The sequence below is a fragment of the Crocodylus porosus genome, unplaced genomic scaffold, assembly GCF_001723895.1.
Source record: "Crocodylus porosus isolate Cpor-Errol unplaced genomic scaffold, CroPor_comp1, whole genome shotgun sequence".
In the NCBI taxonomy this organism is placed as follows: Eukaryota; Metazoa; Chordata; order Crocodylia; family Crocodylidae; genus Crocodylus; species Crocodylus porosus.
This window is the reverse complement of record NW_017728931.1, coordinates 36803055-36819369: the sequence shown is the minus strand read 5'-3', so window position 1 is coordinate 36819369 and position 16315 is coordinate 36803055. Positions and strand designations below refer to the sequence as shown.

At 41.5% G+C, this 16315-nt stretch overlaps 1 protein-coding gene across 2 annotated transcripts in view; it reads left to right on the top strand.

Moving 5' to 3' along the window:
• Nucleotides 1–16315, top strand: part of TMTC1 (transmembrane and tetratricopeptide repeat containing 1) — a 239641-nt gene that overhangs the window by 136847 nt on the left and 86479 nt on the right. For both annotated transcript variants that reach the window (XM_019544610.1, XM_019544611.1), the window contains exon 9: nt 572–693. In XM_019544610.1, the coding sequence (XP_019400155.1) occupies nt 572–693 (122 nt within the window). The remainder of the gene's footprint in view (nt 1–571; nt 694–16315) is intronic.

Here is a 16315-nt window from a genome sequence, read left to right as displayed (position 1 = left end):
GTAGAGCCGGGAACTCCTCCCCTGCTTGGCTGGAAGAAGTTTCCTTCTTGCTTGCATCGAGCCCTTTTAAACATGGCGCAGGCAGTGTGGGGTGAACAAGACATGGCCCCTTGGCTGTGGAGCCCCCCTGGGCCGCACGTTCCGCAGGATAGGACGGGGTGGCCCTGGTGGGTATATATCCTTATCCATATTCACACTATTACATGTATTTTGTTACTTTAATTACAGATTGTAGTAGTTGAAGTAGTTAATAGGCAGCTTAAAATACCCAGGTACAATTAAATTGGTCTCTGAAAATTTGACAAGTCTAATATAACCAGGGGGGATTGTCTGAATTGCACAAATATCCATTGTATGCATTATGGACATACCAGAAATGCCATATATGGACAATATATAAATTCAAAGGAATTGGTGCATGGAATAGCATTTACTTAAAATGTGACCTGTTGATAAATTTAATCAGATTAAAATTTCATGCCATGGATAGGAACCTGAGAAAGGAGCAGTTTAATGTTGATTAGAGCTGAATTTTTTCTGTTGTTCACACACATTTGTTGTGTTGTTGCAGAGACTGGAGCACAGAGAAGTTTTGGTTGGCCTGTTGTTCCTGGTTTTCCCATTTATTCCAGCCAGCAACCTATTCTTCAGGGTGGGCTTTGTGGTGGCAGAACGAGTCCTGTACATGCCTAGGTAATTATTGCAATTGAACTCCTTTCTAAAGAGAATCTTTTCCCCTTTCTTTTAAAAGCAGGTAAGATTTCTTTTCCCCCCCCTCTCTTACAATGATTCAAGCAGGTTTTTATCCAAGAGTTGAGTTTTGGGGCAACAGTATTAGGCATTTTATTGCTGTTAAGAGCAGATCATTTGGAAAAATCAAAGTTAGTTGAAGTCCATCATTTGGCTTTTAATATTATATTTCTATAAAGAGAAGTTGAATGCAGCTGCATATACAGATGAAGCAGTCTTTTAGACTGTCCCTTCTGTTCAGATCCAAGTCTTCTTGTTTCACTCAGCAGTACCTCCAACCTAAATTTTCCGTGCTTTCTAATTTTAATTTTAATAGGTTAAACATTCTAATCTTTTCCTAGACCTTCCATTTGGTGAGTCCTGTACAAACACATGAGATTCAGCACTTTGTCTGAAGAGCTGACCATCTAAGATGAGGATTCTTGCAATTTCTAGCATGTAGGTGGACTGTACGCCTGTAGGAGGTCCTGTTCCCCACACACTACTGACTTCAGTTTCCAGGCTGGAGAAAGTGTTCATTGGCCAGCTGGTGGGAATGGGAAAAACCAGACACACCTCCCTGTACATCTCTGAGTTTGAGTTTACCCCAGTTTCCAGCTGGATATCATTACATTCTGGAGTGACTAGCTCTTAGAAATGTTTCATGCTTCCTGTTGAGCTTGCATGAAGTATAACTTTGAACTCTTTTTTTTATCTCTATCATAACCAGACCTGAGACTGAAGCAGAAATAAAGGGCATTTGTCCAAGATTCAACATGTGATTGCCTCCTTGTTCCAGCTATAAATGAAATTACCTTTGTATACTATTATAATAAAATGTTTTTAAGAGCAGTGGGTCCAATTCTGCCATCAGGTATGATCAATTTGCTCCCACTATCTAAGTAGGGAATGAATTTGTAGAGCCAATGACAAAATATGGCCCTGAAGTTCCTTATTAGGGAAATAATTGTTATATTATATCAGGTATGTATGTGTGTGAAATTTGATTCCTTATAAAGCAAACAAACGCTAGAAACTTGGAAAATGTCTTCCTATACTCCTCATCCTGAAAACATAGAAGTAGTACTGCATCCGGTGTAAAGTTAAGCACATTTTTTAGTCTTTGCAAAGCTTTGGATATCTATGGCTGCTGACAGACATGGGGAAAAAAAGCCAGCACTTTACCAGAAAAGGAGCTGCATCAGTTTGACATGGCTTGCCCAACATCTGTATAGATTGTGCACTTCAGTGGGTTTTTTGGCGCTTCTGATAGCTGATTGATTAGTGCATGCCCAGCAGAAGAGTTGCATCAGTTTGACCCCGCTGACCCAAAGTCTGTATAGCTCATGTGCTTCAGCAGGGCTTTTTGGCACTTTTATCTAATGACTGATTGATCAGCTACTAGATAGAAATGCCAAAAAGCCCCACTGAAGCATGCAATCTATACAGACGTTAGGTGAGCCAAGTCAAGCTGATACGGCTCTTCTGGGCATGCGCTGAGCTTGGCGCAGGGGCATACTGAGTTGAAAGTAAAGCACCATTTCTTCCCTCCCATCCCCCTCCCCACTACACCTGTCAGTGGCTTATATATTTTACATAGCTAACATATATCCCTGTATCCTGTTGTGTTTCAAATTGTATTACAGGTCAAATCCTCCTCATTGTAATCATGCAAGTATCTACCAGTGTATCTGATGATTCTACTCAGGAAAGTCAGTATTTGGCTTTATGAATCATTTGGAAAATAATATCCACAGTTGGTAGAAATTGTTATTTTGTCATTTGAAATTCAAAATTAAATTTATTTTTGCTGTGGGTAAAAAGTGAAGAAACACATGAAAACTATTAAAACATATTGCAGAAATGGCCTGTCTAGCTATTTAAAATGCTTCACTGTTGATTTGTTGCTTTTATGATTTTGAAGAGGCAAGGGCTCAGGGTGTTGCAGATGGAAGCATATCTCCAGTTCTCCTTTTAATGGGATTGCTGGTGTTGGGAAGGGCCTTTTTGGTGCTGCTGGAAATGTAGAGGTAAAAATGGACACTGCTGCAGAAAATGTTGTGGGGATAAAAGTACATGTGTACACATAAATACTGTGTATACGTACTGTATATATATACTTTTACCTTCCTATGGGATCCACAAATATACAGTTTATGAAGTAAACTATAGCTAATTTATGGTTCGCCTAATTACTCTGTCTGAAAAAAGTTAATGAGAGTTAAGTGACTTTTCCAAGACTTGAATCTCTGTCAGTCTCCTGGTCTTACTTAGTTTTCAGAACACCAGACCATTTCTTTCATTGTATAACACTTTTTTTCATCCCCATTTAGTAGACAACTAAGCTGATGTCTAAAATTAAACACTGATGTGGCTGTTTATCTCAGATTAGGACTAAAAAGACTTTACTCAACAGATTCAGTTGTCACAGGGTGCCTTTCAGGTGAAAAGGAGTATTCAGAAAAAAGATACAGTCAAGGTTGTTCAGGGAAATAAATTTACTGCTTAAAAGTTAATGAACACTGAAGAATGAGCTCAAGCTTTCTCTATCTTTGGAAAAAACAGAACTAAGGACTTCCATGAACACTCATAACTATACTTGGCAGTTTACTGATAGAGGATACAAGAGAGTAGGGGAGCATATTCTTTATTTAGAACATCCTTCATTTCTTATAGATTGCAAAATGCATTTATGGAATCTTAATTTTTTTCTTTCTCCTCACCATTAAGAAACTGGACTATTTCAGCCCACTAGAAAAACCTTTTGATGTGAGGAAACTTAAATAGTAGATGGAAAGCACATTGACTGTATTATTCTGATTAATATTTAAGGGTAGTTTTCCACCCTCTTCTGAAATACAAGCCATTTACTAGTAAGTGTATATCAAGGTGGTTTTACTATACCTGGAAGGGAAGATGCCCTATTTCCTGGCCTGGAAAGACTTGTTGTAGTTGAGGGTGGAGACCTGTCCATTGCACTGCAGGAAGATACCCTATGAGAGTCTACTAGGGGTGTGCAAAATGGGCTGTATTTGATCCGGATTTGGCCCGAGTCCAGGACAGTGATTCGATTCGGCTGAATCCAAATCTGAAGATTTGATGCTAGGCCTGTGCGAGTCGGCAGCGATTCGATCCGGCTTCAGATCTGGCCGCTTTGGGTGGTCGCAATCCGATCTGGAGCTCTGGACAGGGTTTCCGCCTCGATCCGACTGAAGCGGCTCTGAAGTTTCAGAACCACCTTGGAGATCCGGCCATAGGGTATAATGGGGAATCAATTAAATATAACTTTATTGTTTCTTGTCCGATTTGGATGAAACTTCCAGGGATGGCAGTCTCTGCTGAGTGCATGAAACCTGCCAGGTTTCAAGAAGATCGGTGCAGAGGTTTTGGGGGAACTGTACCCCAAATTCGTGAAAGCCAAACTCCTGTCACGGCTGTGTGTTACAACACCGGGGCGTCAAAACTGCAGGGGTGGTAGCTCTTACTGAGGCCACAAAGCCTGCCAAGTTTCAAGGAAATAGGTCCAGAGGTTTGGGGGGAACTGCACCTCAAGCTGCACACAAGCAAAACTCGTGCCATGGGTGACACTGTGTGTTAAGGCACAGTGGGGTGACTGCTGCAGGGATGGTGGCCCCTGCTGAGTCCATGACGCCTGCCAGCTGTGGAGGAGATTGGTGCAGGGGGAGCCTGGGGCCCTGCACCCCTAGCTGCTGACAGGCAAAACTCCTGCCAAGACTGTCCCTGTCTTGGGGCAGTTGATTTTATTGATTCTTTCCTTTCCTTAGCCTGGTTTTGTAGGTGCTAACTGATGCTCGTTAACTCATTGTGTAGTAGCTAGGTCCTGTGTATTGAGTGAATCATGATTGATTGATTGATTGGTAACTGGGAACACAGCAGCTCAGCAGCCAGGCCTGCAGCAGTCTCCCCTCCCCATCCCCAAGACAGACACTATCAGTCTCACAAGCACCCATGGTATGAGTTTTGTTTGTCCCTAGCTTGGGGGGAGTTCCCCCCAAACCCCTGCACCGATTTTCTTGAAACTTGGCAGGCTTTGTGGCCTTAAATTCCATCCATATTGGACAAAAACAACAAAGTTATAGATATTTTATTTTTTCCCATTATACCCTATGGCCGGATCTTGGAGATGGCTCCGAAGCTCTTCAGAAGCTCTGAACCGCTTCAGGAAGCCTAACAAGGCCAGCGCTTTGACCCGGATGTACTGCTTTGGACCCCGAAGTGTCCGAAGCTTCTCTGGATCCAAAGCTCTGTCCAAAGCCTCGCACAGCCCTATTTGATGCTGATTCAGAGAATCAGTGATTCAGCCATAGACACAGATTTAAATGCTTTTTCTACATACCTTGAGGTACTAGGTGTGGCTCGTGAATGCTGTGATGGTGGGGTAGAAGGAGCATCCCACAAGAGCACCAGGGGGCCCCTTGCATGCTTGGTGGCGAACCTGGAAGTGGACCTGAAGTACTTCTGGTCCACTTACAGGTCTGCTGCCAATCACGTCGGGGTGTTCCCCCAGGCTCCTCTGGCTTGGCAATCAGCTGCAGGGGGACTCCAGGTACCCCCTCAGATCCAGGAGGCACCAGTTGCCAAGGCGGGGGGGGGCATTGTGCTCCGCAGTGGACCGGAAGTGCTTCCGGTCCACTTCCAGTTCTGCTGCCAAGCATGCTGGGGACCTCTCCACACTCCCATGGGACACTCCATCTGCCCCAGCATCTCACCATTCACGAGCTGCCTGGTACCTTGAGGTATGTAGAAAAAACATTTAAAGCTGTGTCTATGTCCGAATCGCCAAATCTTTCCAAATCTCTCCGAAATGATTTGGAGGGTTCTGATTTGATTTGGAGAGATTAAAGCATCTCCTGATTCGATTCGGATTCAGAGGTTTGACCACTGCATTGGGCCAAATCTCTGCCAAATCGAAACAGTGACTGAAACTTCTCACAGCCCTAGAGTCCTTCAGCCTCCCAGTGGGAGAATCTCAACTACGCATTTAATGGCAATGGGGGATTGCTCTCTGGATTTCCTTCTAGCTTGCTCCTTTGTCTTTTTGGCTAGGGACAAACAAGACTTAGGGGGCATCTGAACCCCAACACCTCTGGGCTTAGAACTTGGGTGTAGAAGGCCTGCCATGGATTTGGGAGGATCTGAAACTCAAGACTGAGTTTGGCAGCTAGGTTACTTGCTGGTGGTAGCACCACACAAACCTGAACAACTGAGCTCTGCTCGGTCGATGGAATTTGGAACTGATTTGGCCTGAGACACTAAATTAAAATATATATATATTTCCAGCAGTTTCAAAAAAAAGGTAACATGCATCAATTCTGGATGAACTAAGTATATGGATACTATATACAAATTACTACAGCCATGTTTAATTTCAAGGTTATTGTTTACAAATATGCTTCTCACTTCCATGGGCTCAGACAGAACAGAGTCTGATAGTAAGGAGAGGGGGGAAGGGACTGCCAGGGGAAAAAAGCTGGGGGGAACAGGAAGTAGAGAGCCAAGGGGCTACCTGACCCCCCCCAGATTTATTTTTCCTGATGTAGCAGGGGGACAAATTCAAGGCAAACCTCCGATAATTAGATTCGATACCTGGAAAGTTGTAACAAATTTATGAATTTTCCACATACAGAATCTAATTATTAGGGGATCATCTTATATTCAGGGTTGTCTTCTATTCAAGTAAATGCAGTAGATGAGATCTCAGAAAAAACTCCTGTTTTAATGTTGGAACAGTGAAGTAAAGGAATAGATTGCCCAGGGAAGTAGTGGGATCTCTTTCACTGAAGGCTTTCAAGAGGAGGGTGGATAAGCATTGTCCAGAGATGATTCAGGAGTAGCATTCCTGCAATTGTGTAGAGAGTTGGATGACCAGATAACCCTTGAGGTCCCTTCTATTCCTATGATTCTGTGATTAAGTGTTGTGGTCTCTTGAAAATATGCTTCTACTTGTAGGCCTGGGCACCTGAAAATCTACTCCATGTTGTATAAAACATCACAATTTGGTTTTAAAATAAAAAGAACTGTTAATTATACTGCTCTTTAACGTGAAGAACATAACTGAACATAACTAGGTGCATTAGCTTCTGACTCGGCAACTGGTCCTCACGCAGAAAAATTAGATGTACAAAGCCTGCCCATGAGCCTTTCCTATGTGGCACTTGACACTCTGCTCCAGTTGAATTATGAAAAGAATTTGGGTGCTTTGGGTCTCTCAGCAAAAATTCCTCTGGCTTTACCTGCCTGTGACTGTATTTCCATTTCAGTCATGCCTGGCCATGTTTTGCTCTGATGTCTCCTACAATTTGACATCAAAGGATGTTTTTTAAAATCTTACACTTTTTTTTATGCATTTACTTCCCTATTTTTTTCTACATTTTCAGGAAACAGCCCTGCAAAAACACTATAGCCAGACAGTCTTTTCAGACCAAGTGCATCTGTGCTGCATATCGTAATGCTTAGGTTGCAGAAGCACCAAATGATTCTTTCGTGGATGGCACAGTTATGTCACCACCTATTTTTGCCAGCCGTTGGAACCTTCACATTTGAATAAAGGCCCGTGGATTTTTCAGCCGTAACTGACAAAAACCAAGATGAAATGACTGTATGGAGATGCATGCCTTCATTAAATAAAGTGTGAGCTGATTACAGAGGGGAAAAAATCAGGTCACCTTGCTCCTGCGCATGAATGCTGGAATGGGTTAGCCGGTATTTATAAGAACGTAAGCGATGGGAGTTTTGTTAGAAGGAAGTCTAACCTAGTCAAAGAGTCAATGCAGAGGATAAGGACAAGCTAAGATTTTAATTACATCAAAGGGAGAAGTTGAGGGATCTGAAGAACTAGTTGTAATAAAAGCGTCATGCTGTTTTGTGCAGTGGAGGCTGGCTTGGAAAATGGGACAGTTTTATGTCCGTTTTCTGATGACATTGCTGATTCGGTACATCCTGATGGCACATTGAAGGGTGGTCGGAAGTGTTGGTGTTCTAGGAGCTCAAGACTGAAGCTGGCCCCCAGTAGTGGAACTACAAAAATCATTGCCACCTGACTCACTGCCTCTACTCCATCATAAGTTCTCCCGACAGTTTGTGCCCCTTCTACCTGTGGTGGTGAACTAAGTCACTGGTTTCCATTTAGTTGAAAGTACTGGAGTATTTAAGAGCAATGCTCTGCCAGGCAGGAGATGTCATCTTGCCAGTGCCTGCACACTGTCTGTAGAGGCAATTTACAGGGCACTGTGAAGAGCTCATGCTGAACATTTCCATGCTGCATATTTCCACACTGCCTATGTGTGGTATTTCTTCAGCTGACAGTATTTAGCCATGTGTTTTATTTAGTGAGTCAGGAGTTCATTGGGAAAAGTTGTAAGATCAATACTTTTCTGTCACCTTGTTATATTTCTAGAAAGGAATCTGTAAGAAAATTGGAATCCAGATAAAATTATTTATTTTCCCAGAAAACATTGATTTGATTGTGTTCAGCCTTCTCTTAATATTGTACAAGAAAAAGGTCATACAGATTTTTTTGCTGTTTCATACTTTAAATAAGAGACGAGCAAATAGCTATCTTTTTCTTAACGCATCCATTTCACTTAGTATAATTTCATCCATTATTAACATGTGGAATATTAATTAAAAGCTAGAAATTGACAACCATTATGGAAATTAAGTCAGTACAATTTTGTAATTTCTTTGAAATTGAGATCCTAAATAAGCCTGAAGAAAAGTCACCTTCCCTCACATGGCAATCATTTGAAACTAGTGTTTCATAATATACCCCTCTTCAGGGAATACTTCGTTCTCTTTCTTATGGTCATTTTGTAAAAGATGATAATTGAGTGTAATGTGATGAGTTTTCACACTCTGTTGCCATGTTTTTTTATTCTGTTTTATTCCATCTGTTGACCAAGCTTGAAAATCTAAATTCCTGCTTACTTTTGTAAGATTCCTTTTAATATTAGATGAAATACTGTAAGTGATGATATAACTTCTGCTTAAAGAAGAATCTTCTTTTGTTACTGTCACATTCTTACCACAGTGAAAAAGACCCACTCACTGCAGCAGGACCAGGACCTCTTGCTATGCCTATCATTTTATGTCATAAATATAATCAGTTTACCTACAAAAATGCCTTTTTGTTGTGTTATGACTTCTAACACTGAAGAGCTGGCCAAAGGAGCCAACTAGACTGTATTCCTTGCATGAACATATTTGATTGCTTGCGTCCCCTTTGAATACACACTGCAAGCAGTGGTATATGAATGTTCCTGAGAGTATATGATCTGAAGGCAAGAGGCCACGTTTTTAGCTGGTTTCATTAGTATAACTCTGTTGACATTAATAGAACCATGCAGACCCCTCCAGAGTTTCAGCGAAGGTGGCATTGTGGAAGAATGCATATGCTCTGGTCCTGAATTCTAAACATGGGCCTGCCATTGAATCAGTGGGCAGCTTTAGATGAGGCACTCCAACTTCTTGCCTGTTTTTCCATCTCTAATATAGAGAAAATATTCACCTACCTATCTCAGAGGGCTTGCGTGAGGATTAGTTCATCTCTGCCCAGTCATTTGAAAACTAGCTCTGTAAAGATGCTAAATGTTGCAAGTAGTCAGCCTCTCAGATGTGTTCAAAGCAAACTCCTAACAAGTGGCTATTTGTCTGTTTTATATTAAACATGCTAAAGAAACATCAAAGTAGAGCTTTCTTTGTTAATACTAGCAAGAAATGCTAGTGCTAGATATTTTGGCAAAAGCCAAGAAAGATGTGGGAATAAAAGCCAAATAGAGTTATAAAACCAAAACAAGATTAGTTTATGGTGCTTTTGGTCTAGACTACAGTCTTAGTTTCTTTACCTAAATATAAAGCGTGCCTTTGGAAAATGCATTGCATTTTGACTACATACAAATTGTTCAGGGAACAGCTGAGTTTATGATGATTACTAGAATATTAACTTTAATATAAAAATTAGAAAGCTTTTTCTTTTCATTGTAATGAATTAGGTTAAGGAAATAGCTCTTGAGAAAGCATTTATTGTGATCAGGGTTATTTCCATATAAATAACATGGAGAAACAAAACACAGGGATTAAAAATATAAAAATCAGTTTAATTTCCTGGTGATAATCAAGTTGACTGAAGCTGAACTTTCATCCTTATTAATTGTACTGATTCACCACTAAATTAGATTAGGACTTCTACTTTACAATGAAGTATGTTTCCTTTCTAAAATATGTGTTGTAATCAAAGGCATAAAAAGATCCATATTACCAGGAAGTACTTCAGATCGGAATCAGTTCAAAGTGAAATCTTGGAACCAAACACTTTTATTGAAGTGAGTTTGCACTTGTAGGTGACTTCTGTGGGAACAGGGGGGGAGAGAAGGAAAGTGGATCCTAGGGTTAAGTAGTCATTCAATTGTTTTCTGAACTTCTTACTATTTAATAACATAGTTTCTTTTTCATAAGGGAAATGAAGTTTTTAGGTAATTAGCCCATACACATGATGGTGTCCATAGTGCCTCCTTTTTTAGCTAGTGTAAATCAGTTGAGCTTTATAACCTGGCTTAGTGTATTAGACTTTCTTAATGTAGCTTGAAATAGAGATTGGCTTTTAATTTAACAGCGATTCTATAAAGCTTCTACAGACATGTGGGGAGCCTGCACCAACATACTGGAAACCCAGAAATTGATGGGCTCCAGCAGCCTTCCACGTCATGTGTGTCAGCGTCCCCGTATGACCTTGCATGGAAAAAATGGTGGCTGGGTGCTTTGAAACAAAAAATGTTCAATGAGCTTTAGTTCAATGCACCCCACCACTGTTTTTTCAGTGCAGGGAGGCTGATACATGTGACGTGCAGATGCTTTCAATTAGTGTAGCTCACTAATTAAAGTGCCCAACACCCCTCCCAAAGCACATGTAAAAATGCCCATAATGTCTTTAATCTGCAGGTCACAAGTCCCCTTTCAGATTAAAGTCTGCCTGGCCAGAGTTGTGGCTTTCTCTCTCCCTCCCTTTTTTTTATGCTAATGGTCTGGGAGCATTCCTGTTGACATCCTTGGGAGTTATTCCATGACTTCGGAGGCATCAGGGTCAGAGTAAGATTAGAAAAACAAAAGAAAAAAACCAAACAAACCCATGCTGCTCTTTGTAGGGGTGTACTGGGATATTTTCTTTTTGCTTCTGTTAAGGGTTAATGACGAGCTGTTTGAGAATGTTTTAATTAAGCAATTATTTCTTTTGTCTAAAAATGCTTCTTTGTCAAAGTAAAACTTTTGCCCTAAATATTGGGCTATCAGCTGTTCTGGATTGGCCCATAACTGTTTTCTTACCCTCTGTCATATGTACATATGTAAACATGCATTCACCCACTGATTTTCTGAAAATTTTGGGGTCTTGATTTTGTCCCAGTGGAGAGCAAAACCAACCCCTATTGGCAGTAGCATGCAGTGACTCAGGCTGACATTTTTTTAGAACTCTTTAGCAGAGTGACCCCTTTGATAAGTGTTTGTTCCCAAATTCTCCCTCTTCAGTGCCTGCATTAGTGCATACAGGATTGGATGTAGTTTTAATGGCATGCCAAGCCTGCTTTTTGCAACTGATTGGCCCCCATTAGAAAAGTGCTAGAGCAACCAATTATGTTAGAAGTGATTAATTTAGCTTTACAATTTTCTCTTTGCTGTGCTGCTGCTCGGCTTGGAAGTAAAGCTGAATCGATTTGTCTCTTTCTGTCAGTGTGTGGTATAGAGCAGGGATGTCCAACCTGTGGCCCACCTGCCACAAGTGGCACAGGCAGCCTCTGTGTATGGCATGTGGGAGATTGGGAAGGGGAGAAGTAGCACAGTGGCAGATAGATAGCTAATCAGGACAGAGTACTGGGCAGAAGCAGAAGGCAGAGCAGCAGATTGGGCAGGGGATTGGAATGGCACTTGGAGAGAATGCAGGGTTAATTTGCGATACTCGGCCTCAGTTGGTATAGAGCAGTGGTTCCCAGTTTGTGGTACACCAGTGGTATGCAGACAATCTGTCAGTGGTACGCGTTAATGGATTGATTATAATTACTTTATATGACAAAACATTGCTTGTGGTACTTAAGGTTGTATCGTTTTAAATTAGTAGTGTGCAATCTGTCAGAGTTTAGGAACCGCTGGTATAGAGTGTCTTATCTCAAGTAAGAGAGCAGTTTTTTCTACTTCATATTTTGAAATAAAAACCAGCAGTTTCAGCTTTGAATTCTAGCATACATTATGCACTTCTTTTCCTCCAAAACCAGCTGCTAGAAATTGCAGTGTGCATTATATGCCCGAAATACAGTAAAAATGCTTTCTTCTGGTTAAGGGCAAAAGTGAACATAAAATCTGCACTAGATGCACAGGGAGTAATAAATAAGCAACAACTAGCAGCCTCTGCTCTCTAGTGTTTGCTGCTTAGTTACTACAACGAAATATCTTTTTTTCTTTGTTCTAACTTTCAAAAACAAGGTGTGTGTGATATTCCAGGGCATGTTCTATGCAAAAAAATGCTTGTATTTTTCATCTTCTGGTTTCTTAAGCCCTAATTCACCAAAACATTTTGTCTTTGAGTTGTTTCCTTCATTTCAAAGAGACCACTTAAAGGCTTAAATCAAGCATGTCCTAAATTTCCTTCCTGGATTGGGGACTTATTCAACTGCCTGGACATGCCAGCTTAGGATTTTGGTGGTACTGCTCACAGTCCCCTTGGAGGACTATTGCATGTACCTTGTGTTTTGAGATGCATATGTTGTGTAATAAGAACATGAGCACTGTCATACTGAGTCAGTTCAATAGTCCATTTAGCCCAATAGCCTGTCTCTGACAGGGGCAGAAGTGGATGCTATACAGGGAGAGCATCAAACAGGATATCCTTACAGTGATCTGTCCCCTATTCAATGCCCTTCCTGGCATCCATCATTCATTGACTTAGAGGTGACAGGAGAAACATCTACAGGCACCTGGATGCCTGCTACAGATACTTAGTAAATGAGTCTCATAAAACTCTAATGATCGCCAATAATTAGGAAATGTGAAAATATATGTTCCCTGATATGGTGCATGTACAACTGAGACTAGGAAGCTTGTAATAAATTTCTAAATAGAAGAAAACTATATGTGTTCATGTTTATCACTCGGTATTGACATCAGACGTTGTGCTTCCATGATGTAGTCGCACAATTCTCTGAAGGGTAGCAAAATAAAAATATGTAGTTAATTTATGTGATGCACGAAGGGGTTGAGCTTGCCTCAGAGTAGCTTCAAAGTAAGGTTTGCTTTTATAGAACAAAAGGGAATCATCTTAAATAACTACTGAAAATCAACCATGAGGTTAGCAGCTACAGAAAGAGCCTCCAGGGTGAAATGGCAAAGTTAAATTGCATCTTCTGTTCTCTGTATATTTAAGATAATCCCTTTGTTCTATTTAGTGGACTCCCACATCCTGTTTTCAGTATGGATCATATAACCTGTATTAGGTCCAGATTTTAATCTCAAACCTGGACTAACTCCTGTGAAGTCAGTGGATTTATTCCAAGTTTGCATCCATATAATCAAGATTTCAATCCATAAAAAAATCCCTCAAAACACTTAGGTTGTTAAAATGTATTAAAAATGCTTGGGTGGGGAGGTGCTTATAGGTAGTTGAATCCACCTTTTTTATTCCTCAAATTACAAACCTATCTCTATTGTGTAGTATTGTTCCTTGATAATCCAGAAACATCATTTCAGAGTAACACAAGTTGTCTTGTCCATAAAAGCAGCTAGGGCTTCCCTGATGCACAATACTCCAAAATAGAGCTCTCTTTTTTTTTTTCCTGTGATAAAAAATTCTATTAAGAATCGAACTACATTCAACCATGCTGCAAAGACTGAGTCATAGACATTTATTATTATCATTACTATTAGTATTAGAATTATTAGTATTATTAAAATAACACCTACATGGCGTTTTGTATCAATAGATCTCAACATTTCACCAAAAAGGTGGGGGGAACTCATAAATATGCAGAGTACTACAAAGGAATGGAATGAGAATCCTGGGGGAGGGCAAAGTGGGGAGCAGGAGGCAGTAACTACAGGCTGCCTATAAGGAGGCAACATAATCAAGAAACTGCAATAAAAGCATTCCCAATTTCCCAAAGTGCAACAAAAGCATTCCCTCTTTTTTTTTAATGAAAAGTAGGTGCAGTATGATGCACAACTAGATGGATTACATTTAGAACATTGTCAACAGCAGGAGTTTCTGAAATTAGACACAATAGGTAAAGAAAAAATGGAGTTTGATATAATTACTAAATAGTAAACAAGTATGCTGCCAGTATTAGATGTCTGCACTTTGCTTCTTATTTAAACCGTGCAATTTGTGTGTTACCCTATGGGAGTCATAGACTTTGTCACCTCATTCCCATCTTGTTTGTGCCTCACTTCAGTGCACTTGCTCACAAGAGAAATGGTGTTAACAAATTGCAGAAATTATAGATGAAAATCTGTCATCCCACAACCCACTGAGAGCACGGTGGCAAGAAACGCTTGTAAATGGTGCACAAAGTTTGCCTACTAAGTATAGCCTTAACTTCATTATAATTCAGGACATTCCTAAGATGTAGCAGGAGACCAAAACCCCAGGAGTCATGAGACTGTCAGCATGCTGGTGCATGTGCCAAATAGGAAGCTCATGTGTATATGCTTCCCGTGGGGTTGAAGAATTTTTGTAGCCTTTGGTTCTCCTATAATAATTTTTTTCATTGTGACATCATGGAAGAACTATTTAAAGGTTTAGTTGTGTTGCTATTTTATTTTCATTGCCCCTTCATGTTTTATTCTGCGTGCCAGATTGTGAGGGCCTGTCATTTTGAAATGGTATGTGTTCTGTTCTGTTACAGTAGCAGAGCGTATCTTGTCCCAAAGAGAAAACAAAACCTGCTTTTCTTTAAATAATTTGATGGGAAAATAACTTAAAAACAGCTGGCACATTTGGTTAAATAGCATTTTGGTAAAACCACTGATTCACTTGGTGGGTAGGGCCAGAACAGAAGATTAAGATAAAATAAATACATTGTGATAAATACAAAATCTAGCCAAAATAATTAGTGTGCTAAATAAATAAACAAAAAATAAAAATGTCTAAAAATATATTAGTTATAGTAACAAGTTGAAGTGTCCTGTTAAATGCTTTTTTGATGGAAAATGTCTTTAAAAAAAAGACATTTTGGGGAAATATTCATTTTTTCCTCAAATTTTTGTGAGGAAAAAAATATTTCTCAGGCAGCTAATGTTAAGATGAAATCTTGACCTCTGCCCACTTGGAGTGGGGAGGGAAGAGGACAGGGAGTCCCATAGTTCTGATAGCTGGCCTCCAGCTTGTGCCAGGAATAAAGCAGAATTCCCCTGCAGTGTCAGAGAGATTGAGAGTAACACCGAGATTGTATTCTGATTTGAACGTAATGGGCCAGATGTTTAAGTAGGAATGCATACAGTCAGTGTGAACAGTCAGGTTTCATACAGAGGCACTTCTGGTCCACTTCTGGGTCCACTGCAGAGTGTGTGGGGGACCCTCCCCCCCCCCCAGCACAGCGACTGGTGTCTCCTGGGTCTGAGGCAACACCTGGGATTCCCCCCGCAGCCAATTGCTGAGCCAGAAGGGTGCGGGAGCAGGGTCTGCTGCCGAGCATCTGGTCCCCTCCCCCCCAACTTCTGTGGGACGCTCCATCCACCCCACCAGCTCAGTGTTCACAAGCCATGCCTGGTATCTCAAAGTATGTAGAAAAAACATTTAAAGCTGTGTCTATCGCTGAATTGCTGATTCTCCAAATCAGCATCGAATCTTCAGATTTGGATTCAGCTGAATCAAATTGGGACAGTGATCTGAATCAACAAATCGAATCACTGTTGCCCAGATCAGGCCGAATCTGAATTCAAATCCAAATTAAATATGGCCTGCTTTGCACACCCCTACTGCTTGCCTTAGCTGCTGCAAGTCTTAGGGATAACCTGGGGCAGCCTCAGGGCATGGAGGAAAATTCTGCCACTCCCTTGCAAAAAGTTTTGCCTCAGACTCGCAGCAGCTCAGGCGAAACTGGCTGTGGAGGAACAAGATAATTTCCCTTTACTCCCTAAGGCTGCCCTGGGCTATCCCTGAGACCCAAAGCAACTGAGGCAGAATTTCCCTCCGCTCCCTGGGACTGCCCCAGGCTGGGGGACCCTGGGTTGGGGTGGGGGGAAGCCTCCCAAGGCAGGGGCTCCTTGGTGCCCCCATGCTGGGCTGTATGGGCAAGCACCGGAGGACTTCTTCTCCCTCCCTCCTGTGGTAGTAGCTGAAGCAATCAGCAGCTGGGAAGGGGGAGGGAGGAGGACTGCTGAAGGTGGAAAAGCCCCCACCACAGGGGCTTTCCCTCCCCCCATGTGCTTTGTAGACCCTGGCAAGGCAGGGTCTAGGGGTCTGTTCCCCTGCCCCCTCCTCTTCTGTCCTCTGCCCGCATGGGCTGATGGAGGCAGACAGGAAGCAAGGCTGAGGAGCAGAGGAGTGAGGCAATCCCTGCTCCGCTGCAGACAGCATAGCCCAGGGCTG